Genomic DNA, 25,484 nt, shown 5'->3' on the forward strand with positions numbered 1-25,484 from the left:
CGTCACTTCCCTTTGACATGTTTCATCAATTAGACTTAATCATAAGGATAATCCTTTATGATTACGTCTAATTGACGAAACATGTCAAAGGGAAGTGACATCAGATGCACAGCTGAACCGGAAGTGATCGAGCGGCCATTTAAATATGCCTAGAGGGTCCCCTTAAACTACCTGCAAAGTTCCACATCTGTACAATGTATAGAACCTGCTGCAGCAGGACTGATATTTTATTTTTTATTACATTTAGATCTGGTAGGAAGGTTAGGAGGGACCCAACAGTAAAAATATTTTTTTTAAAGTGTGTGGGGTTCCCCCCAAAAGCCATACCAGGCCCTTTAGGTCCAAAAATGGTGGGAGGGGGGATGCGTGGGGTTCCCCCTAAAAGCCAAAGAATGGTGGAAAAAAGCTCAATTCCTACCAGACCCTTGATCCAAGCACAGGTCTGGCAGGCCAGGATAGAGGGTGGACGAGCGAGTGCCCTCCACCTCCTGAATGGTATCAGGCCACTTGCCCTCAACATGGGAGGTGCTTTGGGGTAGGAGGGCTCCCCCCCCATGGCCCCATGTGGATCGGGAAAAGGGCCTTTTCCCCACAACCCTGGGCTGTGGTTGTGGGGTTCTGAGGGGGTGACTTATCAGAATCTGGAAGTCCCCTTTAACAAGGGGCTCCCAGATCCCACCCCCCCCCTTGTAAATGAGTATCCTTACCCATTCACCAAAAAAAGTGTAAAATGTGAATAAAAACACAACAGTTTTTGACAAGTCCTTCATTAAAAAAAAAGCCAAAAAAATGGTTCCATTGTTATAATCCAGTGTTGTCATGATGACGCCAACCTATCGAAATGAAAAAAAAACCTGATGCCCTGCCAACCCGTCCTCACCTGCCGAGCACTCGCCACTATCTGACATTTTCCGGTCAGATGTAAACAATTGCGCGGAGCTAGAGGTGATGTCATTACTATCTTCACCCACTTGTGCTGTGATTAGCCAAAGCATTGCATCTGACCTGTGGCCAGCCGATCTGCAGGTCCTGACAATGAATCATTGCTTGAGAGTTGCTGACAAACTCCCACTGTGTAAAGTCACAGCGGCTGTCAATGCGGGGGAGTGGTGGTGGTGAGGGGGTTTGCATATGCATGGCCTAAACCTGGAAGCAGTCAGCGATGTACCAGTACATTGCTTTGCCTGCACTGGGCACCCAACCGCAGTACATTGCGGTTAGGCAGTCCTTAAGTTGTTCATGATCAGGGGCGGACTGACCATTTGGAAACTCGGGCACTGCCCGAGGGCCCGGTGTCAGTAGGGCACCCCATGAGATGCCCCTGGTACCTTTTTCATAGGCTTTTTTGAGTTTGGGCAAGGACACAGGGGCCCCTTGATCCCCTATTGCCTGGGGGCCCCATGATTTGTCAGTCCGCCCCTGTTCATGATACACTACTTTATTTGTGTTATCCTCAAATGTATAAAGATGTATTATTTACTTATATTTATTTATTTTTACCTTACTTAAGAACAGTGGAGACTGAGGTAAAATCTCCCAAGCAAGATTCCATTTTCCACTCTATTTGCATTTTATCACTTTAGCAATGTGATACTATTTAACAAACCCTTCAACAAAATGATATCTTCACTGTATTTATTATCCATCATTTATAAAGGCAAGAAAACAAAGGGAGTTTCCACCAACCAATGTGAAAGTGATATTCTAGATTACAACTGCCAATATAGTGAGCAAAAAGGAAATATGGTACCTATATTACAAAAATAGGCCATTAGGATTGCTTGAACTTCCTGCTCTGTTTGTTCAGAAATGGGAAGATAGTCACAACTATCATAAAATGAAACGGTTCCTGCAATAAAAATCACTAAGAACAGTAACAGAAAAACAAGACAGTTACAAAGTGTATAGAACCGTGGGAACAATTGTGTGTAAACATATATAGAGCACAATTGTATTATGCTGTGTTAGCTAATGGAAAACTGGAAATCTCCTACTCTTGTGGACCCTCCCCATGTAGTAAAATATAGTAGTAGGTTCCCCTCCACAATGTTCCATGACACAGAGCTGCAATTATACATATAATCTTACTTGGGTACGTTTTTTGCACAATAAAAGCAACAGTGTACTGTTTTTTTGTTGTTTTCAAGGAGACTAGAAGAAGAAAAACCTCATACAAATAGGGACACCCAGTGGAGTATTTAGGTTTTGTGCTGCCCTAGGCAACACAAAAATCGGCTCCCCCCCTCAGACATTCCCTGACACTGACAAACACTCCCCTCCCCCACGATAAGAGCCTGACATTGACCAACAACACCCCACCAGAGAGAGCCTTCCACTACCACCACCCCATAAACAGTGGCAACCCCCCCCCCCCCCACCCTGGTGAGAGAGAAGACACTCACCTTCACAGCTCTAGACATCCCCAGGAACAAGTGTAAGGCTCTGTATTTACCATCATGCAGCCTGAAGCCTCTCTCAGATCCCACCTGGTCCCCATGCTGCGTATGTCCTTACTTCCATCCCTTCTTTCGGGGGGGCAGCACTGCCCCCCTAAAAAATGCTGCTGCCCCCAGAAAAAATGCCACCCTAGACAAATGCCTTGTTTGCCTTGTGGTAAATACACCCCTGGGGACACCTCTTTAAAAATAAGTACCAAATAAAATAAGGAAAAGGTCTATCAGACTCTTCTCAAATCTAGAAATGCAAAATAGTCATCTTTTTACATTTCTGGTCTTGAAACCTTTCCTTCTGACTTCAATCCACAGTGGGAATTAGGCAAACCTATTAAATCTAACTAGTCCATAAATAGCAGTAGGAAATGGAATTAATATAGATAGTAAAATGCAGGACAAACAGCTTCAGTCAGACAGACCAATCATAGCGATGGGACAATAGGAATATATAGGGTAAAAGAAGAAGCCTGCAAGCTTTAACACTACCAAGGAATGATGAGTTTTGCCAGGCAAAAGAAAACAGGATTGCTTAGAGGTACAGACAGGGGCAAACAAGGCACTTGCCTAGGGCAGCACTTTTCAGGGGGGCGGCACTGCGCTTCGGAAGAAGAGATGTCAGTGATGTCACTACAGCAGAAGAATACAGTGAGGAGTGGGAGTACCAGGCCTCCCCTGGACACTGCCATCCTTCAGGAACATCACTTAGCTCTGGCTCCCCACCACCGTCTACTGCAGAGAGCTCAATGAGCTCAGACCCTCAGAGCAGCCTACAGCCTGGCTGGGCACACTGCATGCTGGGAGTTATAGTCCCTTTCCTGACTCCGACCTGTCGCCTCCACAGGAGCGAACTACAATCAAAGCAGGCTATGTGGGGGAAAGGAATACAACTCCTGTAGGCTGCTCTGAGGGTCGAAGCTCTCTGCAGTGGATGGTGGTGGGGATCCAGGGCTGAGTGATGATTATGAAGGACGACAGTGTCCAGGGGAGGCAGGAATCTCTGTCACAGAGATGGAAGAGGAAAGGGAAATGCGGCTGCAAGGAGGATGCTTACCAGCAGTACATGGCTCTCCCCCTCAGTCTCCGCCCCTCCACCAGGCCTGGTGAGTGATCTCCATCCTACTACTGTGTATACCATGTATACTATGGGGAAGGGGGGTGGAGAGCTGACAGAGACTGACCAGAGACTGCCAGGTGACTGACTCATATCACTATTTGACACCTTCACACTGCTCAAACCACTAACTGACACCTAGGCACCGCTCATACCACTAACTGACACCTTTGCGCTGCTCATACCACTAACTGACACCTTCACACCACTCATACCACTAACTGACACCTTCATAGAAAGATGTGGCCGACCACTAAGTTCTGCTCAGCAACTGTTGGTGCACTTGAGGCAGTGGGGGTACAGTGGGGGTGCACTGGGGAGGGGGCGCGCCAATTTTTGTGTTGCCTAGGGCAGCATAAAACCTAAATACACCACTGGGTACAGGTGTAGGACCAGGGGATAATGCAGATATGCAGGCACTTAATCAAAAGAAAAAATAAAACCACCGCGCTACCACACAAAATGTCTAAATATATATAACTTATATCTGACACCAAAAATTATAAAAGTGTGCATAAAAAAATAACTAATTTGTTGCTGCTGTTCACTATAATGTGTTCCCACATCAAAATTGCAAACAAACCCTAATAAGTGTAGCACAACAAAAACTCAACATATGAGTATGGAATTTTAATATACCTGACTTTTCATACTCTAGGAATTATATATATATATTTGTTTCCTTTAAAAAAAAAGTTTTTCATTTTAACTTTTTAGTTTTTTTATGCAGTTTTTATTATATGTTAAACAATGGTGGGCACATTTGGACATAAGATATACTATACAGGCACAAAAGTTTATACAGGTTTTCTGTCTTCAATGGCATCGGGTGAGAGTGTTCCAGGCTGACTTTTAAAAAATTACCACTATGCTTGATACTAGATGAATGCCGATTTTACCTCTAGAAACTTAGACCACGGTAAAATGGCCACAGTTGCCGGGCAACGAAATAGAACAGGGTGTGTATTTATAGCAGCTTAGGACATCCAATTTGGATCCCTATGAGCAAGTCACTGTACAGTGTGCCGAAACTCTTCAAGAGGGTACCTATGTGACATCAGTACGCCTGGAAGGACGAGAATTGCCATTTTACCATATCTCTCCTAGATGTCCAAACTTAAAGACACAGCTTGTCATTCAAAAATGCTTGGAATTCAGTGCACTGGATTATAGAGTGCACTTTCTTTGTGAGTAATATTTTAGCCTTTTATAATAACAACTTGAATAGTTGCATTTTACACTATTAGATCTCCTATTACTTTTGTATTCTACTGTGTGGAGGAGTTTTACATATGATGGTGAATAGAGAACCCAGGGAGGATCTGTGATAGCTTCTATAACCCAATATCTTGGAAGGCCTTTTTTTACGTTCACCTCAAGGTGGGTCATGTTGTGAAGGTAAGAGTCAGTGGAGACAGCAGAGGGTGCACAGCGGTGGAGAGAATTGCACTTGTATTTGGAGGAATACATAGGTTCACTGTGGCCATTGGGAGTAGAAAATGCTCTGGCGTCACTGGGAGTAAACAATTCCATAGGCTTGGTGGTCAGTGGGAGAAAATATATTACATCATTGGTGTCAGTGGGAGGAATAGTGCCCTATCATTGGTGTCAGTGGGAGAATTAGTTCCCCATCTTTGGTGTCAGTGGAAGGAATAGTAAACCATTGTTGGTGTTAGTGGGAGGAATAGTATTTCAGGGGCCAAATAAAGGCAAGCAAAGGGCCACATCCAGTACACAGACCGCAGTTTAGAGATCTGACGTCATCAAGCCCTACCTGATGAAAGAGCACGCCTGGACTCATCTTGTCCTGCACATGCTCAGAAACGCATCGCATTTTGATGACGTCAGATGCCACATGTGCTGATCCCGGACATCTTGGAGACTCTGCCAGGCTCCACCATCCACGCTGCATATGCAAGGCACCATCTGCTGGCAGACACCTTGGAGATTCCACCAGGCTTACCATCCATGTTGCACATGCACAGCACCACCTGCTGATGGACTCAATCGATCTCCTCTTTCATCAGACACACAACAACATCTGGCTACAGACGTCTCACCCATGAGCCTGTTTTTAAATTCTAAGATGTGAGTTACTACTTATCTTTTTATTAAATACCTTCACAGTACACACTTAGAGGCGCTGTGTTTCTTTGTTTTCCCTTCTGCAGAGTTTTGCTTCACTCCTACACAGCTTGCCCTTAGTGCCTACTGGACTACCTTCACCCCTGCCCATTTGAAACTCATCAAACATACATGGACTGCCACACCATGTGCCTGTTATCCCTTTTGTACTGTTTCATAGGTTTACCTATGAACAATTAGCTAATTAGCAGGTCTTCCATACGGTGCATTTTTGTCAATTTATTTCATGTGCATTAGAAAGCACTATTGCAGGCCTTATTGACTATAGGAATAGTGGTATTTAACTGGAACTAGGGTTGAGTGCCTGTTTTATCTCTTCTTTTTTTACTGAAGGAAATATAGGGATTGCCATTGCTGATGTTGACCTATTTATGAACATGCTAGTGGCCTGGCTATCTCTGGTTTCAATGCTTTTTGGGTATCTGATGCAACATTTTTTGCAATGCAGCTTAGCCAATATTTAAAGTTGTTATAAAGGCTGAAATGTTTTCTCTTAATGCATTCCCTGCATTAACCTCCTCGGCGGTATGATTCTTTCCGATTTTTTGTGCTGAAAGCGGTACCATTTTTTTGCATGGAAATTTTTAGGAATAACTCCCTGAAATCTGTACGAACAAGAGTCTAGTAAACATCCCGGGTAGGATAAAATTTGAAACACAAAATCATAAATTATAATTTAATAAATAATCATAAAAAATAATAATATAATAATAATAAATTTAATTCAATAATATAATCAAACCAAAAACACTGAAATTTGAAATACAGAGGCAAGTTCGCACATCACTGAGCAAAGTTGCAAAATTGTTTTCAGTGTCTGATGACGAATTTCCCCACGAATCATTATCACTCAATTCTGCAAGTGGTTATGATTTACTAAATCACATAGATATATATCCTCCTGCGCTCTTATGGTAAACAATGGAATAAGCTAGAAAGCAGCCAGCATCTGTCCCATACCAAGCGAAGGCAATATGAATAAAATATAAAAGTTGATGCAGCGCTAAAAGTTCTTATACCTGAACAAAGTACAAAATCAGAATATGTAGATAGGTGTATAAAGATGACCCAAATCCACATGGGGATAAGTAGGAAACAATGGCCCTCAATAAACAGATAACAGTGGTTAAGTGCAGGATGAAGTGTCCGTAGTTCATATATCTAAAGAAGTGCAGGTGAATCACAGCACACTCCAAAAACGTGATCCCAGGCAGTCTTGCTGCAATGGCCTCTCACCTCCACTCTATGACCCTACAGGGCCACAAAGCATACTGTAGATCACCTCGGAAACCTCCAATTCAGAGACTCTTTAGATAGGATGGCATCACATGAACAAGGACAGTATTCATCCAGACCAGTAGGCAAACGGAAAACACTCTCCTCCGATGTCACAACCGCTCATAGGCTCATAAATGAGGAGATAAACACAGTCCTCATAGTGTATTACCGCTTTAATAGCAAATGGGCAGCAAATATCCAAAAGGGAAAAAATAATCCACTTACATGGCAAACAGCTTGTATACAGATGGCAATACTGTGCTGGGTGTACAGCAGGATCAAAAAGGTGCACCAAGATGGCGTCACGCCGGAAGTACGTCACCACGCTAATGCCGTCGACGCGTTGCGTCACGTAACTCGTGACTTCATCAGGACCTGATGAAGTCACGAGTTACGTGACGCAACGCGTCGACGGCATTAGCGTGGTGACGTACTTCCGGCGTGACGCCATCTTGGTGCACCTTTTTGATCCTGCTGTACACCCAGCCCAGTGTTGCCATCTGTATACAAGCTGTTTGCCATGTAAGTGGATTATTTTTTCCCTTTTGGATATTTGCTGCCCATTTGCAATTAAAGCGGTAATAAACTATGAGGACTGTGTTTATCTCCTCATTTATGAGCCTATGAGCGGTTGTGACATCGGAGGAGAGTGTTTTCCGTTTGCCTACTGGTCTGGATGAATACTGTCCTTGTTCATGTGATGCCATCCTATCTAAAGAGTCTCTGAATTGGAGGTTTCCGAGGTGATCTACAGTATGCTTTGTGGCCCTGTAGGGTCATAGAGTGGAGGTGAGAGGCCATTGCAGCAAGACTGCCTGGGATCACGTTTTTGGAGTGTGCTGTGATTCACCTGCACTTCTTTAGATATATGAACTACGGACACTTCATCCTGCACTTAACCACTGTTATCTGTTTATTGAGGGCCATTGTTTCCTACTTATCCCCATGTGGATTTGGGTCATCTTTATACACCTATCTACATATTCTGATTTTGTACTTTGTTCAGGTATAAGAACTTTTAGCGCTGCATCAACTTTTATATTTGGTTATGATTTACTATCGCTGTTCTCTAGCTGGTCTAAAACCGCTTTTGACGTAAAGGGCCGCTTTTTGGACGCCATGGACATTTCTAAGTTTCCAGGCAGAAAGAACAGTCAAAATGCAGGCAGGGCGCAGGACAAAGCACTAGGGACAAAATGTATGTGAAATGCATTGAAACAGCAATGTTTTACTATGTAATAATTCATTTTTTTAAAATTTCAAATTTACCGCCGGCGCCCGTACGTCCCGACGTCACAGGGACCGGAACACGGAAGCCGGATGCCGGCATTGGCCGGAGGAGATGGGTGGGAACACTGCAGGGGACACATCGCGGGAGCGAAGGACAAGGTAAGTGCTGCAGAGACTCCCTGAGCAACGCCACATGGTAAGCCCGACTTTAGCTCGGGGTTACCGCTCTTGGTACTCAAATTGTAAAACCGCTAAGGAGGTTAAAGTAAAATATGTCTCAGTGATTGTATCTCCCACTCACCCCCCCTTACCTGAGTCCTATCTCAATTCAGTGCTGTGCCTGAGTGCAGCAGTGTTGCTCTCTCTTCCTCACAGAACAATTGCTCCTGCTGCTGTCAATCAAATCCTGTGTGGTGGAAACAGAGAAGGAACCAAGCCACCCTATGTGTGTCTATAGATGCACACAGCCCAGCAAGAAAGCATGTCTGCATGTGTGCCACCATAGAAAGTGATTTCCTATAGTCGCACATAGAGAAGAGGAGGAGCTTAGGGTAGCGGTGGGGGACCCGAGAAGAGGAGGTTTAGGGCTGCTCTGTGCAATACCATTGCACAGAGCAGGTAAGTATAACATGTTTGTCATTTTTGAAAAAAAAATGTAACAAGCATAAGAAGGAAAAAAACTCTTGCAGCATCAGCCCCATAAAGATCACTGGAGTGTCAGAGTACAAGTGAAGTGAGGATTAACCCACAAGGGGAAAACTCAGGAGGCAGTGTAAACATTCTAGTCTCCCAAAAATGAGGACACAGCCCTCACATTACCACAGCTGTAGTCTGGAGAGCATCCTGTGACTGGCTGTCACATTGCAGACATTCTTAGCCAATGTGGTGAACACTGAGGAGCAGTGAAGCAGGAGAAAACTGCAAAGTGAGCTCTCTTAGCTCTGCAATGAATGTGAAGAAACTTAACTTAAGGGAAAAATGTCCTGCTAAGAAGGAAAAAAATGATTGTTGCTTTTCTCTGAGGACAAAATTGTCCCAAGATACTATAAAAAAAACATGATGGAAGATGGAAGGTTCATACTTTCTGTTTAACAATTTTTTGTTGCCAGTGTCCAATTCTCCTGAAAATTACAGCAAAACCCAGTGTCAGTGAATACCTTCAGACCCTGTGTCCCTTAAAGTGTTATTAAACCCACAACAATAAAATCAGTTTGTATATGCAGTAAAGCATGCTTGGTATACTCACTCTGGAACCTAAGGGGTAAATCCTTTGAATTGTGTAAAAATGCTGTTTGATCCTGACTTCTCTGATCCTCCCCTTCTTCCAGTGTCCCCCTCTTATCTCTTGATAATACATATTGTGCAGAGCCACCCTGCACATGCTCAGTTTGGTATGTATTGCTAGAGAGGTTTTTTTTTTTCTTGGGAAAGTGCATGTGATCAGCACAGGGCCAATCAGCACTGTCCAGACAGAGGTCGGGGGTTCTGCATTCTCCCTTTGTCTCCTGGAACATTTAATACTCTGCACTCAAATAAAGTTTCTATAGTTTACTTCCACCTTGTTGCTGACCCTACGTGAATGACTCCGATAGATTGAATGCAGGGTACTGGGTCTTGTAACACTTTAATACAAGATTAAGAATGTTCTTCTTTGATTTACAAATAAACATGTAATACATGACAAAGGATTCCCAAAGCACTAAGAGTTTTCTAGAAATGGGGCACAACAATAGTAATCTCCTGTAAACCACTCTGTCTCTGATTAAAGCTAACTAGCATAGCCTTATAAATGGTGAAATTGGAGGGGGGGTCACAACTCTGACTCACTCACTTGCTGCCATGTAAAAATGCTCTATACACAACAGGCTTTTAAGGACAAAGAGGATATGGAAGAACAAGAAATTGTGAAAATGAGCCTAAAGTTACATGGCAAAGGGTTCCTATACCACTATGGGTTATCTGAAGAGGAAAAATTGCCTGCCTTTAAGATCGTTGTGTCGAGCTGACACCTCGGACAGCTGAAGGAAGCAAAAGACAATGTTCTGATCCATTCACTTGTATGAGTAAATTTTAGCTTTTGAGCTCTGTAAAAAGCAAGCCTAGAAGGTAAAGATTAAAAGAGAAGTAAGGCCAAAGTATGTTTTCTCATACTTCTTTTGTGGGCCACAGTAGTGCACTTACTTCTGGACTCCTGTGACCCAGAAGTGCAAAAGTCCTCTGTCGGCTGACGTCACAGAGCCACTCCAGTCTCTGGATGTATCGCAACAATAATGTCGGGATCCACCCAGATGCCTGACCAACAGCTGGCTCAGCCTCTCAATGCACTGCTGAGAAACTGAGCCAGCTGCTCCCACCCCCTCCATAGACCGGAACTTCAGTGAGAACTGGAGGAGCAGAGCAGAGAGCTGGTGGCTGACAGTCCCTGCTCCCTGCTCAATGAAGACAGAGAACTGAGTGAACAGTGGTCATTTGATATCTCAGTTCTTGGTCTCAAAGCCGACGGCAGACAGCTGTGGCCATATAAGTATGTGTGTTTATTTATTGTATTCCTGCACTTCTCCTTTAACAGGAAACCATGTGACAAGGTTCCAACTCTTAGCAAAATGCATGATATTATTATGCAATATTTCACATTTACTGTACCTGGCAATAGAAAAGTATGTAAACATTAAAAATCTTATTTTATTATCTACCATTATTATTATTATACAGTATTTATAAAGCGCCAATAGTTCGCTCAGCACTGTACATTATAAACCATAATATACTGTATAAAGATAAAGGTAATTTTTTTATTTAAAATTGTTGCAGTATATGCTTCATAGCATTAGCTGTTCACTGATTAATTGATCTTGTTGTGTAGTGGTTGACAGAAAAAATAGGACTTAGCAGACAACAGAATTATTGGATAGATTTACTCTTCTCTGACCTGTGCTATTTTACAAGAGTTCTCTGTGCTCATGCTTCCATGTAATCCTTTAAAATGATTATATCCTTGGCATTGTAATTAAATACAGGTTTATTGGAATGCACTATTAAATGCATAGGATCTACAATCTTAAGCATGAATCACAGTCTCTGCCAACTTTTGACACTTATCTTTTGCCAGCTCTAAAACACTGATACTCCATGTTTCCTAAAACTTCACCTGAGCCACGGTTTGTCACTAGCTATGAATGCCAAAATACAAATACTTAAAATGAAAAAAATACTGAAGTGAGCCAAGAAAATGGGCTGTTGCAAAGCAGGTGTATTAGAAACCTGGTAAGATTACTTTAGATGTCAGAAAGTATGCAGGGTAACATGAGCACTTAGCTTGCAGGTGCTGAAGAGAAATCACAAATCTTTTCTGAAAAATACAATAAAAGTCTAACTGCTCCATATACCAGTGAAAAAGATTAAGTTTAAAATGAGAATACATAAGGGGTTCTAACTGTCTCTTACATCCTTGCTGGAAGACACTAGATTGGCTATAGATACTAGAAGTAAGTGAAATTCTGAAAAGATTGATCAGTTTTGGTTTTACCTAACTTTTTAAAAATGCCAAATCAGAAAATTTCCAAATCAGAAGTCCCATTGAAATCAATTGGAGTCCAAACCAAGTTCTAAAAATGTTACAGAGCAACAAATGATTCAAAAGTGTGTAGAATGATTTTGTCAGCCCTTCTTGATGAGATGATGGGGCTGGAAATGGAAAAACTGGGACTCAGTTTGCAAAATCACAAAAACCAGCAGCACCTCCTAGCAACCCAAGAAGCCCTTAAATATAAACCTCTCAAATAAAAAGTATACTAATGGGTTTTGGAGAAGTGACAGCTTTGGCATGCTAAAAGCAATGTAAGTGTAAGAAGAAGCATAAGCCACTTAATTCACAAATTGTATACATTTTTTACTATCCTTCAGTTTGGGCCTGGCAAGTGGCAGGAGCCTTGGAGTGGCAAAGTAACTAGAACAGTTGACATGGGTGCATATTAAGAGATAGTAAGATATTACTCAGACTTTGGCACAGCAGAAGTTAAGAGGAAATCTCTCCAATGTAAGGGGAATTCCTCTCTTAGACATTTGTCACAGGAACAAGTATACCAATTGGAATGTATTCCCTCTGCATCTGTTCTGGTGTCAACCTGAAGTTTTGATTTTTGCTTTACTCTTAGTCCTGGTGGTAGCTAGCACCAGGGCAAATACAAAATGTGCATCCCCTTAGCAGCCGTTGAAAAGATCTTGTGAGATCTGGGGTCCTCAGTGTTTCCAAGATCTTGCTAGAAGGATGGTGATGCCATTTTTGTTTAGGTGCCACAAGCCAAAACTGAGAGTAAGATAAGTATATTTCCTAACTTATTTTTCCCACAAGTATGTTATATTTACAACTATCACATGGAAATTTTAAATGAAACTGGGTCTGCTACAAGCATATTAGTAAAACTATGAATTCTGTGGTGCTGAAATCACAGAATCAGATGGTAACATGTTATCAGACAGCTCTGTATATTTAAATATATATAACGACAATAGGTGAATGTAATAATCATTTTCTCTGTAATTCCAGTAACTAAATATCAAATGGTGCAAAAATGTATGTTTCATCTGCTTGGATTCCAGCTGGCTAAAACTTGGGTCATATCAAATCAACTGATGGGAGGTGACACCTGACATAATAATAGAGCCTGCTTATGTGGCCCAAAATTTCCAGCAAACGCACAAATCCTCCTGGATGTATTGCAGATGTATCAAGCCTGCTGGAAGTAATGGTGCAAGCCAAGAGGCTAGTCTCCTATCGACTCCAAGCTCTGGATAATACCAATGGGAAATTATATACACAAAGGGTGCACTGGGGTGACAAATGAAGATAGAGATTTGTCCTATTGAAGATCCTAGGAGTTTGACAAAGCTAGCACACTGCTACCAAACAACTAGCTTTATCTGATTACATTCTAACATTTGATGACTATCTTCAGCAACCAACACAAAGGCAAGTATTCTCCCTTGACAGCACAAGTTGTTTTCTAGGTATACACCAATAGAACTGAGAGCACTAATTAATTCACTTGATTAAACATGTAAAGCATATGATACAGAGAGAAAAAAGACACTGAAATAAACCTGTGTTTACAAAAAAGTGCACAAAGTAAACTTTAAAATGTGAAGGATTGGAAAAGATCTGTCTGGTTGGCTAATTTCAGTGAGACTGTTTCTATAAAACCAACAGATAAGGTATACACTGTTGCTAAGTGTCCAGTTAAATCCATGTAAGCAGCCTCTTTTCAGTTTGCATAGCCAGCTGTCAGAAGCTGATAACAGCTTTCCTGAATTGACTTGTTTGAAGGCATCAGTGTTTCAACCCCCAAGTTATGTTGATCAATGCTAATAGATGGGAAAGGTCATCTTACTGTGAAAGTTTTAAAAATGTATGTATATATCTTTATATATTTGTACCCTTTCTTTCATTTTATACTTCAGAAGCCTTCTGTAAATCATATATAACAAGGACTAATTAGAATGATAGGCCCAAAAATATCATTTCTAGTGCATACATATGTATCTCTAACTATATTAAATACTTTGAGGTTGGTTTACTAAATCATTTGAGAATGTTCAAACAATAAATTGTGTGAAGAGTCACTTCAATTATCCAGTCAATGTGAAAAGAATGTCCCTGTGTTCATCTACACATGAGCGGAGAATTGACGTGAAATTTGTGTGAACATGCTCAGATTCTTAGTAAACCAGCCTCATTGCTGTCATGAAAAATATGGCCTTAAAGTTTATCTCTAGAAAAATGTGTTTTTTACTTCTGGATAAAGTACATAAGGACTGGATCATCTGCCAGTTCTTTCTACTATATGTGGCCCCAATGGGGAGATTAGGCTTGCCAGAGATGGATCGAAAGCTGGCCATTTCAGCAGGGACCAGATGAATTTCAATCCACCTATGGCCATTCCCAATTGATAGCAGTACATATACAATTGTGCATACCCTGGCAGAAATCATGACATTTTGGCATTCATATTGAAAATATGACTGATCATGACAAAAAAACTATTTTATTTAAGGATAGTGATCATATGAATCCATTTATTATGACATAGTTGTTTGGCTCCTTTTTAAATCATAATGGTAACAGAAATTACCCAAATGGCTCTGATCAAAAGTTTAAATACCCTGGAATGTTTGGTCTTGGTACAAGGTGACACGCACAGGTTAAAATGGCAATTAAAGTTTAATTTCCCGCATCTGTGGCTTTTTAAATTGCAATTAGTGTCTGAGTCAATGAGTTTGTTAGCTCTTACATGGATGCACTGAGCAGACTAGATACTGATCCATTGAGAGTAGAAAAGAACTTTCAAAAGACCTGCATAACAAGGTAATGGAACTTTAAAAAAGTGGAAAAGGATATAAAAAGATATTCAAAGCCTTGAAAATGCCAGTCAGTATTGTTTAATCACGTATTAAGAAGTGGACAATTTGGGAATCTCTTGATACCAAGTCAAGGTCAAGTGAACCAAGAAAGCCGCAATTGCAGCCACAACTACTAGAAGAATTGTTCAGGATACAAAGAAAAACCCACATGTAACCTTAGGAGAAATACAGGCTGCTCTGGAAAAAGATGGTGTGATTGTTTTAAGGAGCACAATATGATGATACTTGAACAAAAATGAGCTGCATAGTCGAGTTGCCAGAAAGAAGCCTTTACTGCAGCAATGCCACTAACAGGCCCAGTTACAATATGCTCAACAACACCTTGACTAACCTCACAGCTTCTGGCACACTGTAATCTGAAATGACAAGACAAACAGTTTTATGGTCACAACTATAAGTGCTATGTTTGGAGAGGGTTCAACAAGGCCTACAGCGACAAGAATACCCACTGTAAAGTATGGTGGTGGCTACTGATGTTTTGGAGGGGAGGGGAAGTGAGCTTTAAAGTCATGGGAAATCTTGTGAAAATTGATGGCAAGATGAATGCAGCATGTTATCAGAAAACATTGGCAGACAGTTTGTATTCTCCTGCATGAAAGCTGCACACAGAACACTCTTGGACTTTCCAGCATGACAATGACCCTAAGCACAAGACCAAGTTGATCCTCCATTGGATACAGCAGAAAAAAGCAAAGGTTTTGCAGAGGCCATCAAACTCTCCTGACCTTGATATCATTGAGCCACTCTGGGGAGTTTTCAAATGTGCGGCTCATGCAAGATGACCAAAGACTTTGAATGACCTGGAGGAATTTTGCCAAGACGAATGGGCAGCTATAGCATTTGCAAAAATTCAGGGCCTCATAGACAACTATTACAAAAGACTGCACACTGTCATTGATGCTAAAGAAGGCAATACACAGTATAAAGAACTAAGAGTGTGCAAATTTTTGAACAGGGGTCGTTTCATTTGTTTATTGTTTTTCTTGTTGCCGTGTTTTATTTGATGATTGTGCCATTCTCTTATGACCTACAGTTGAATCTGAATCCCATAAGGAATATAAGAAATGTGTTTTGCCTGTTTTAAAAATGGTACAAATGGTATACATTCTCTAAGGGTATGCAAACGTTTGAGCACAACTGTACAAACGGACTACTCTTGAAAGGAAATGTTGGAAATGTTTTGCCTGATCAGTGCTACAGCCAATTAGCTGCAGTGTTAATCAATGTATTCTGATGGAGAGAAGTCCCATTGTCAAAATACAATAGTGCAGTGGGGAGGATTCCTTCATCCACCTCTAATGTGTTGATTGGGGAATTGGTTGTCACCAGGACATGAAGCAGTGAAAAATCCCCCCACCAAGACCCCAGACTGCAGGAAAAATAAAGAAAGGTGCTTACCTTTCCATAATCTATCTAAAAATGTAGGAAAAAGGTTTTGAGTTACACTTCATCATTAAAGAAATAGTTCACCTTTAAAAGCATGCTAGATGTTACACCTATATTTAGGGTGTACCATGCTCCTATGCACCCACCTCCTTCCAACAGCACTCCCCTCTCTGTAACAGCGGGGGGATGGGACGGAGGGGCTCTTCTCCCAAAACCAGCTGTCACAATTTCAAAACAGCGCAGCCCTGCAGAACTCTGCCCACACATCTGCATCATTCATTCGCAGTTTACTGTGAATGAATAGACTACAAGTACTGGCAATGGCTGACAGCTTGTAGTTGTCAATGAACTGCAAGGGAGCCAGTGGGTGCTCTCGTAGTTCATTGATTCGTTCTGACATTCAGTAACTGTCTGTCAATACAGGAGGTACAGCCGGACAGATTACTGAGAGTAAAAATGGTAAATTCCAGATGTTAATAGTGTAGAATATTGGAGTTGATTTACTAAATTCAAATATACTGTGCACTGCAAGTGCAGTTGCTCCAGAGCTTAGTAAATGAGCTTCACTTTGCAAAGAATACCCAATGACATGCAAGGAATATAAAAAAAACAGCACTTTTGCTTGCATGTGATTGAATGATAGAAATCAGCAGAGCGTCCCCTCATTTTTAGAGCTTCCCCTGAGATCTAGAGCAACTGCAGGTGCAGTGCACAGACTATTTGCCATTAGTAAATCAAACCCCATTGTCTCTGTATGAAGTTTAAACATATCTATTGTATGAATCTTATACAGATACTCTCACATATGTATCTAAAATGGAAATGCTTTCTACTTACAGTCTTCAAACCTAGAAATGCTCATTGATTGAGCTGTGCGAACCATAGTGGGGCGAGTATTACGAAGCTTCGAATACATATTTATGGCTTGGGCTCTTCTTTCCTCAGCTATTCTCTGCCTCTCCATTTCTTGCCGTATGCTAAGGTCCAGTACCACCGGCTTTTTCCTACGGAGAGGCCTTGACTCTTCACCTTTGTCTGCTGAGAAGATGGTATCTTTGTCTTCATACACTCCTTCACTGGGCTCGGACCCTGAAATATACATGGAAGGAAGAAGGACCCAAGTCATTCAGAGTACTAGTCACAAAATATCCATGCATGAAGCTCCATCATGCAATAGTGTCTTTGTTTGCCAAACAGAGACATTGAGTTACAGAACAGTTTAGCAGGTTTAGACTCATGAACCCAGTCCAAAGCCTTTTCTCTAGAAGTCCTTTTTCTAAATTCAGAAAGGTAATGTAAACAAAATACAACAGACTTATTTGTAATTTAAGGGGGGAAGGTGTTGCACAAAGAGACCTGGCATTTTCTACATTTAATTTACTCCATGACATAGGTTAATTTGTGCCTTCGTGATGGCAGAGACTCTGGCCAGATAGTGTCATTGAGTTTTTCTTTTGACTGCTAGTTCTTTGGATTGTCTCCCTCTGCAGCCACAACAAAGATACATAGCACCATAATACGGTAAGTGAAATATAGTGGATATGCTTCCTTGTGCAGGACAATCTCATGTGGTACCAGAATGTTCAATAAATTTACTAATAGTGTATATACAGTAGATGATCAACGTGATTTCATCAACATTAATTTCACTGAGAATGTCATTAGAAAGAGGCATATGTGCACAGAAGTTGGATCTTACTATGGTAGGTAAAGACCAATCTTTGTCCTGGAGGTGTGATGTAATTGTGGAAAAACCAATCTGTGTGCTGGAGGTGTGATGTCACTGGGGAAGTTCAAATCTGTGTGCTGAAGGTGTGATTATTATTATTATTATACAGTATTTATAAAGCGCCAATAGTTTGCTCAGCGCTGTACATTACAAAGGGAGACAGAACATGCGACAGTACAATAACAATACAATGTGATACACGAGGGGTTCGAGGGCCCTACTCTTTCGAGTTTACAATCTAGGAGGGAGGGGATAGTGGTACAGAAGGAGATAGCTGTGGGGGATGTAGTGGTTGGAAGAGTGGAGGAGATCGGCAATTAGCAGGGGGTGGGGTAGGCTTCCCTGAAGAGGTGGGTTTTCAGGGTGTGCCTAAATGAGAGAGAGAAGATGATAGTCTGATGGATTGGGGTAGGGAGTTCCAGAGTATGGGTGACGCCCTGGAGAAATCCTGGAGACGGGCATGGGAGGAGGAGACTAGGGAACTAGAGAGAAGGAGGTCTTGAGAGGAGCGGAGTGTGCATGATGGGTGGTACTTGGCTATTAGGTTGTTGATGTAATTTGGGGCAGTATGATGGACAGCTTTGTACATCAGTGTTAGGATTTTGAATTTGATCCATTGTGCAATCGAAAGCCAGTGGAGGGATTGGCAGAGGGGGGTGGCGGAAACGGAGTGGTTGGTAAGGAGGATGAGTCTGGCTGCCGTGTTCAGTTTTGACTGAAGTGGGGATAGCCTGTGGCGAGGCAGGCCAGTGAGGAGGGAGTTGCAGTAGTCGAGTCGTGATATGATGAGGGAGTGAATGAGCTGTTTAGTGGTTTCTGGAGTTAGGAAAGTACCGATTTTGGCAATGTTGCAGAGGTGGAGTCTGCATGAGTTAGTTAGTGCTTGGACTTGGGGCTGGAAGGATAGGTTGGAGTATAGAATGACCCCAAGTACACTGGCCTGCGGGGCGGGCCTGATAGTGGCATTGTTGGACGTGATGGAGAAGTCAGTGGGGAGTGGTGTGCGGGCTGGGGGGAAGACTAGGAGCTCTGTTTTGGAGAGGTTCAGTTTAAGGAAGTGGAGAGACATCCAGTCTGATACGTCATTTAGTAGGTGTGTGACTCGGGCGGAGATTGCGGGGGTGAGGCGAGGTGTTGAGAGATAGATTTGTGTGTCGTCGGCATAGAGGTGGTAGTTGAAGCCGTGAGAGTGTATGAGTTAGCCAAGGGAGGAGGAGTAGATGGAGAATAGAAGGGGCCAGAGGACGGAGCCCTGAGGGACCCCAACAGAGAGGTGGAGTGAGGGGGAGGTGGTAGCGTTATAGGTAACGCTGAAGGATCATTGTGACAGGTAGGATGAGAGCCAGGAGAGAGCGAAATCTCTGAGGCCAAGAGAGTGTAGTTTTTTGAGTAGTCGACTGTGTCGAAGGCCGCAGAGAGGTCAAGGAGTAGGAGCACTGAGTAGTGGCCGTTAGCTTTGGCGGTTAGGAGGTCATTAGAGAGTTTGAGTAAGGCAGTTTCGGTGGAGTGTAGGGGACAGAAGCCGGACTGGAGGGGATCGAGGAGGTTGTAGTCGTTGAGGTGAGAGCTTAGGCGATTGTAGACTAAGCGCTCGAGGAGTTTGGATGTGAATGGGAGCAGGGAGATGAGTCTGAGGTTGTTCGGGTCATTGGGGTCCAGAGAGGGCTTTTTAAGTATGAGAGTGATGTGCGCGTGCTTCAGAGCAGACGGGGATTGTGCCGGAAGAGAGGGAGCGATTAAACATGTGGGTAAGGGAATGTAGGATGGAGGGGCAGGGAGGTCATAGGAGTTGTGAGGGGATAGGGTCGAGGGGGCAGGTGGTGAGGTGGGCATCAGAGAAGATCTTGGTGACCTCCTCGATGGTAGTAAGGTCAAAGGTGTGGAGTGTTGAGGGGGCTGCAGTGTGAGGAATGTTAGGTGGGGTGGAGGTTGGAGCAGTGGTGAGGCCGAGGGAGAGGGGCGATGAGGGGGTAACTGTGTGAGAGGGGATGGGTTTGGAGGGAGTTTGAGCAGCAGTGATGTCCTTGCGAATTGTGTCAATTTTGTTTTTAAAGTGATTGGCAATCTCAAGGGCGGTGAGTGAGGTGCTGGGTGGAGGTGGAGGTGGAGAGAGTAGAGAGTTAAAGGTGGAGAAGAGTCGGCGAGGATTGGAGGAGAGGGTCTTGATGAGGGTCAGGAAGTAGGCTTGTTTGGCAGCGTGGACGGAGGGGGTGTAGGTGTGGAAGGCATATTTATAGCGGGTGAAGGCTTGTAGGGATCTGGTTTTGCGCCATAGTCGCTCCAGGACACGACTGTGTCGTTTGAGAGTTTTGGTGTGATCAGTCTGCCAGGGCTGGAGTGGTCGGGGTCTGATGTTTCGTGTGGTTAAGTCAAGGGCAGCTGACAGCGCGTTGTTGTAGGCAGTCATAGCCAAGTCGGGGCAGGAAAGGGGGAGGATGCTGTCGTGGAGTTGATCAGCTGCAGAGTGGAGGGGGGCTGGGTTCAGGTTGTGGAGGTTTCGGCTGGTAGTAGTGTGACATTTGGAGGGGTAGGGGTTAGGGGATGAGGAGACAGAGAAGGTAATAAGGTTATGGTCAGAGAGAGGGAAGGAGGTGTTAGTGAGGTTGCGGGGAGCGCAGAGGTGGGAGAAGACAAGGTCCAGGATGTTTCCGTCGGAGTGGGTGGTTGATTGAATGCATTGTGAGAGTGTGAAGGAGGAGGTTAGGTGGAGGAGTTGGGATGAGGCTTGGTTGTCGATGTTGACAGGGATGTTGAAATCCCCAAGGATGATGGTGGGTAGCTCAGAGGAGAGAAAGAAGGGTAACCAGGAGGAAAAGTCATCAAGGAAGCGGGATACGGGTCCGGGAGGTTGGTAGATTACGGCAACCTTTAGGGGGGTTGGGGAGAATAGTCGGATGCAATGGGCCTCGAAGGAGGAGAAGGATAGAGAGGGGGGATTAGGGAGGACTCGGAAGGTGATCTGTGGTAATAGGAGCAAACCAACCCCACCACCTTTACGACCGTTAGGTCTGGGTGAGTGGGTCCAGATGAGACCTCCAAAGGAGAGTGCAGCAGGGGAGGTAGAGTGGGTTGCCTGGATCCAGGTTTCCGTGATCGCTAGGAGGTTGAGAGAGCGGGAAACAAAGAGGTCGTGGATGGCGGTGAGTTTTTTGCACACAGATCGGGCATTCAGGAGTGCACACAAAAATGGGGGGTGGTTTTAGGGAGCAGGGGGACAGATATTAGGTTACAGGGGTTGTGGCAAGACGTGGGAGCGGGAGGGTGCTGTGTGGGTGAGTGAGGTGGTGGAGGGCCAGGGTTCGGGGAGATGTCCCCCGCGGTTAGGAGGAGAAGAAGGGTGAGAAAGGTGGCATGGGAGTGGGATGTGTAGGAGCACGTCAGTCTACCAGTGGAGGTGATCGGGTCAGTGGGAGAGTGGAGTATTAGGAGGAGGTGGTGGGTGCCGTAGAGGGGCGAAGGAAGCAGAAAGGACACAATATACAGTTATTTGGGAGGAGCAGAGGGGTGTAGTGAATAGATTTTGGGAATAGAGGAGAGGAATATGAGAAGGAGGAGTGGAAGAGGCATTTTAGGGAGGTGCACGGGGTGGAGGATAGGAGTGGTGGGAGGCTTGGCTGCCGATAGTCCAGCATGCAGTGGTGTATCTCGTCGCTGTGTCTTCCGGTAGCTGGAGTTAAGGGGGTAGGGAGAGGGGATCGGGTGTGGATGGATAGTTGTCAGGGGCGCTTGATTGGAGACAGTTCTAGTCTTTAGGTGAAGTTGAGCTGGGACTCTGGGTGGTTGGGTCTGGAGCATTATGCGGCTGTTTCTTGTCCGTTGGGTCAAGCTGGGTCGGGGTCAGCGTGAGTGGTGTCTGGGCGGTCGGATCAGGAGCGTTGTGTGACGGTATCTTGCGGAGACTTGCTGGCAGGGTACAGGGACCAGGTGGAGGTCCCAGGCAGAAGGATGAGGGTAGGCGGATACAGGGGACGCTGTAGGAAGCCTTTGGGTTCACTGCTGTCCAGGTGGGGACCTGGGCGCCTGAGCCTGAGGTTGAGCGGCCGTGCCGGACTGCGGGGTAGTGGCCGCAGATGGTGCGGGGTGGGTGGTGGTGATGCCATGCTGGATCCTGCCAGGGGCTGCAGCAGCCTGGTCTGGCAGGGGTGGCTCTTGGCGCCGGCGGAGAGGGCAAGGGAGTCCGCTGGGGTGTCCTTGAGGTGTGCGGCCGGGCCACAGAGTGGTGTCCCCAGGTGGTGTGGTTATACCAGGCTTGGAGGTTGGTAGAGGAGTGGTGATGGGGGGGCCTGCCATGTGCCGTGGCTGCCTGAGTGGTGGTGCTGCCTTGCGGGCACAGCTGCTTGGGTGGTGGTGTTGCCATGCGGGTTGCCTGGTCATACCAGGCAGGGAGGTTGGATGAGTAGTGGTGATGATGTGTGGGGCCCAGCAGAGGCCACAGTTGCCTGAGTGGTGGTGCTGCCTGAGTGGTGGTGTCGCTGTGCGGGCGCAGCTGCTTGGATGGTGGTGCTGCTGTGCGGGTGCCTTAGGTGATCCTAGGTGCCTTCCCTTCCCTCTGGGTACCGATGGGGGTGGTGGCTGCCATGGTGGGGCTGTGATCTCTGTGGTCCCCTCTTTGTGCCGGGCTTCCCCTCGAGGTGCAGGTAGGACAGGAGGGAGCAGGAACAGAAGGCAGGGGCTCTCCTTACCTGAGCCAGTGGGCTTCCCTTCCCTCTGGGTACCGGTTGTGGGTGCCTTGGTGGGGGGGGGGGGTTGTCCGCAGGAGTGGTGCATCGGCGGCTGGCAGGAAAGACTGCAGCTTCGTAGGCCGCAGTAGGCCGCAGGTCGTCGGGGCTCCGCCGGGGGGCTAGGTGCTCGGCACCCTCCCGGGCGTCCGCGGGACCTCCGGTGGCACTCCGGATGCCATCTTGCACAAGTGTGATGTCATTGGGTAAAGACCAATCCATGTGCTGGAGGTGTGATGTCACTGGGGAAAGGCCAGTCTTTGTGCTGGAGGTTTGATGTCACTGGAGAAGTTTCAGTCTGTGTGCTGAAGGTGTGATGTCTTTGTGGAAAGACCAATCCATGTGCTGGAGGTGTGATGTCACTGGGGGAGGACCATAAAGAGGCAGAATTCCCCTCTGGTAATATGAAAATCTGATTTAGGCATTATCCTCAAAGGGAAAGTGAAACTGCTAAGTGAAAACAAAATGTTGGATTTCTATGCCAAGCACTTAAAGTAATATCAAGAGATCGTTCCCCAAATTATTTACAACTGGAGTATGCAGAAGGCCCCATTTAATAAATCAAGGATGTCTCACTCTGCTTTGCTGGTAGACTGAGATGCAACAACAGAACCCCCCAGAGAGTGCTGGCCTAAATACTCATTGAAACTGTGAAAATTGAATAGATATGGCATCATCTCTCATATCAGGTACCTCAACAGGATTGATTACAGATAGTGCTCAGACAAACTCCAAGCAAATATACTTGGTGGAAATTGAAATTAAGATCCCAATACTACAAGGCAAACCTGCTAACTAAGCATCCAACATGTTGCCTGAGCAAACACCGCTGGAGGATTTAGGAGACACTGAGCCATTACCACTACTACATTTTCTGATGAAACCTGCATAGTGTATAATTAATATTAGGACTGACAGGTATCTGTATTCCTTCCAAAAAGCGTAATCTGAACATTCTACAGAATAAGATAGCACAATAGTATAAACAGTCTGAAGTAAACGGTTTCTTTAGAGATGCCTGAGAGAAAATGCCGGAGACAACATCTTGCTGTTTTCAGCCTGACAACCTTAATTTAAAAGTCTGATTATCTCTAGTTTACTTCTTCCTGTTGACTACATAATTTGGCATTCAGGACCTAATAGCATACTCAAGATGTCTTCTACCCACACCTGGCAATTTAATTGGAGTCTAATGACTCAAACCTCAAACAAAAAACAAAAAAATGAAACAAGTGATCGGTGCCAATTAGGATAGAAAATAGAAACATTTGAGCACTGTGGTTACAAAAACAGCGTTTACACAATAATAGATGCTGCGGAAAGTAATTATTGCACAGAATATCCAATTATGCGTGAAGAGAATATTGTAATCACCCAACGCTCACACACTGAGCAGGTACAATTCAAAATGATCTATTTGTGGAAGTCTCTATAACGTGCACAGCGAGGAAAGGTTAACAAGATAATATATTAATGACATCTGACCAGTCATCTAATATTTTATGAAGATTATCAAGCAAATATATATTATTGCAGTTAGATAACTTTTAAAGCATGTGCCTTCTTCCTGGTATTTTTGCCCCTTGAATGAAAAGTGCTTTTCCAATGCTTCCTGCTTGCAAGGCAAATGATTTAGAGTGTACTCACACTCAGAAAGGTTACCTTGTACCATGCATGAATACAGTTGTCCCCCTTCTCTCCATGCATGAGTATATTAAGGTCATCATCCGTACCCTCACTACCTGAGTGAGCACAGATGAACCTAATTTTCTCCAGGGTTCACGTTCTGTACTTAGTCACTTTTAGCGATAACAGAGATGTGTATAATGCTGAGTCCACCTGAACTATGCCTCACAATACCTATTTCAAGTAGGCCAGGGCCTGGTATGCTGGACCATGCCCAAGCATGGTACCCAGCAGTTAAACTAGTCAAACAAATTGGACTTTGGGGTCAAGCTTGCTTGTACATTGTACATATACCCTAATGTGAGTACACCATTGGTTGCCTGGACAATATGGCTGAAAGTAAAGAGGCATTTGATATGAAGATTAGTATGTCACTGAGCTAACATTAATATACTCTATACTCCTTCATGAAATGCAATGTTTATGGCTTTCAGCCAATCCATCTGTAATTTATAGTTTATATTTCTTTTTTAAGTGCACCCATTTGTTGGTTTAAATAATGTTTTTTATAACCATGAAATAAACAAACCAAGCAGAGCTCTGCAGTTAAAATGTAAGTCTACATATACTGTACCATAGCAATTAAGAGATGTAGTTAGGATATCCCAAAATTATCCCACCCCTGTTCTTGTAATATGCACTGAAGTTAAACTGCATACATTATGTTGTATGAATGCTATCATTTCCACCATGTGTTTCATTGTGAATTGACAATTAAAATGTCAGGTTGTCTAAATCTCCAAAAGTCAACCCAGTTATTTCAAGGATAAGTTCAATAGATTTAGGTTTGACTGTAATTCTGACAAGATCTAACAAGATGCTAGAGTAACAATATTTCATACATTTCTGAGACAATGGAGTTGGTCTATTAAAGGTAAATGGCCTATCCACTTTGCAAGGAAAGTTATACTTTGCATAGGCATTAGCCCCATATCTTAGTGAATGTGGTGAAATTTAACTTTGAAAAGAATACCCAATTTTATGCGAGGAAAAAACACAGCATTTTTTCTTGAACATGATTGAATGATGGAAATCAGCAGAGCTTCCCCTCATTCACTAAAATTAACTTTGAAAAGTGAATGTCTTATTTGCCTTTAGTAAACCAACCTCTAGGTGTTTTGGCAGAATCTTTTGCCTGAAAAACGACATCAGCTGCAATTTCCAGCATCTTAAAAACCAGTTGGTACAAATCAGTTTGTCAATGTTGCAATGTATGCAGCAGAGCAAGGGGTATTTGCTTTTTTGTGTTTTTGTTTTAGTCAACCAAGCTACATAGAAGAACAGCAAGAAGCATTGCTTTAGGCATGGCAATAACAAGGAAGGGTCATATT

At 43.9% G+C, this 25,484-nt stretch overlaps 1 protein-coding gene across 1 annotated transcript in view; it reads right to left on the reverse strand.

Annotated features, from left to right (window-relative positions):
* Positions 1-17,122, reverse strand: part of LOC149471234 (uncharacterized) — a 212,800-nt gene extending 195,678 nt beyond the window's left edge. The window contains exon 1 of the mRNA XM_089651821.1: positions 16,858-17,122. Within this exon, the coding sequence (XP_089507947.1) occupies positions 16,858-17,122 (265 nt within the window). The remainder of the gene's footprint in view (positions 1-16,857) is intronic.
* Between the last annotated feature and the right edge of the window lie 8,362 nt (positions 17,123-25,484).

This window comes from Staurois parvus, unplaced genomic scaffold (genome assembly GCF_062004578.1).
Source record: "Staurois parvus isolate SC_StPar_1 unplaced genomic scaffold, SC_StPar_1.0 ptg000025l, whole genome shotgun sequence".
NCBI classification, from domain to species: Eukaryota; Metazoa; Chordata; class Amphibia; order Anura; family Ranidae; genus Staurois; species Staurois parvus.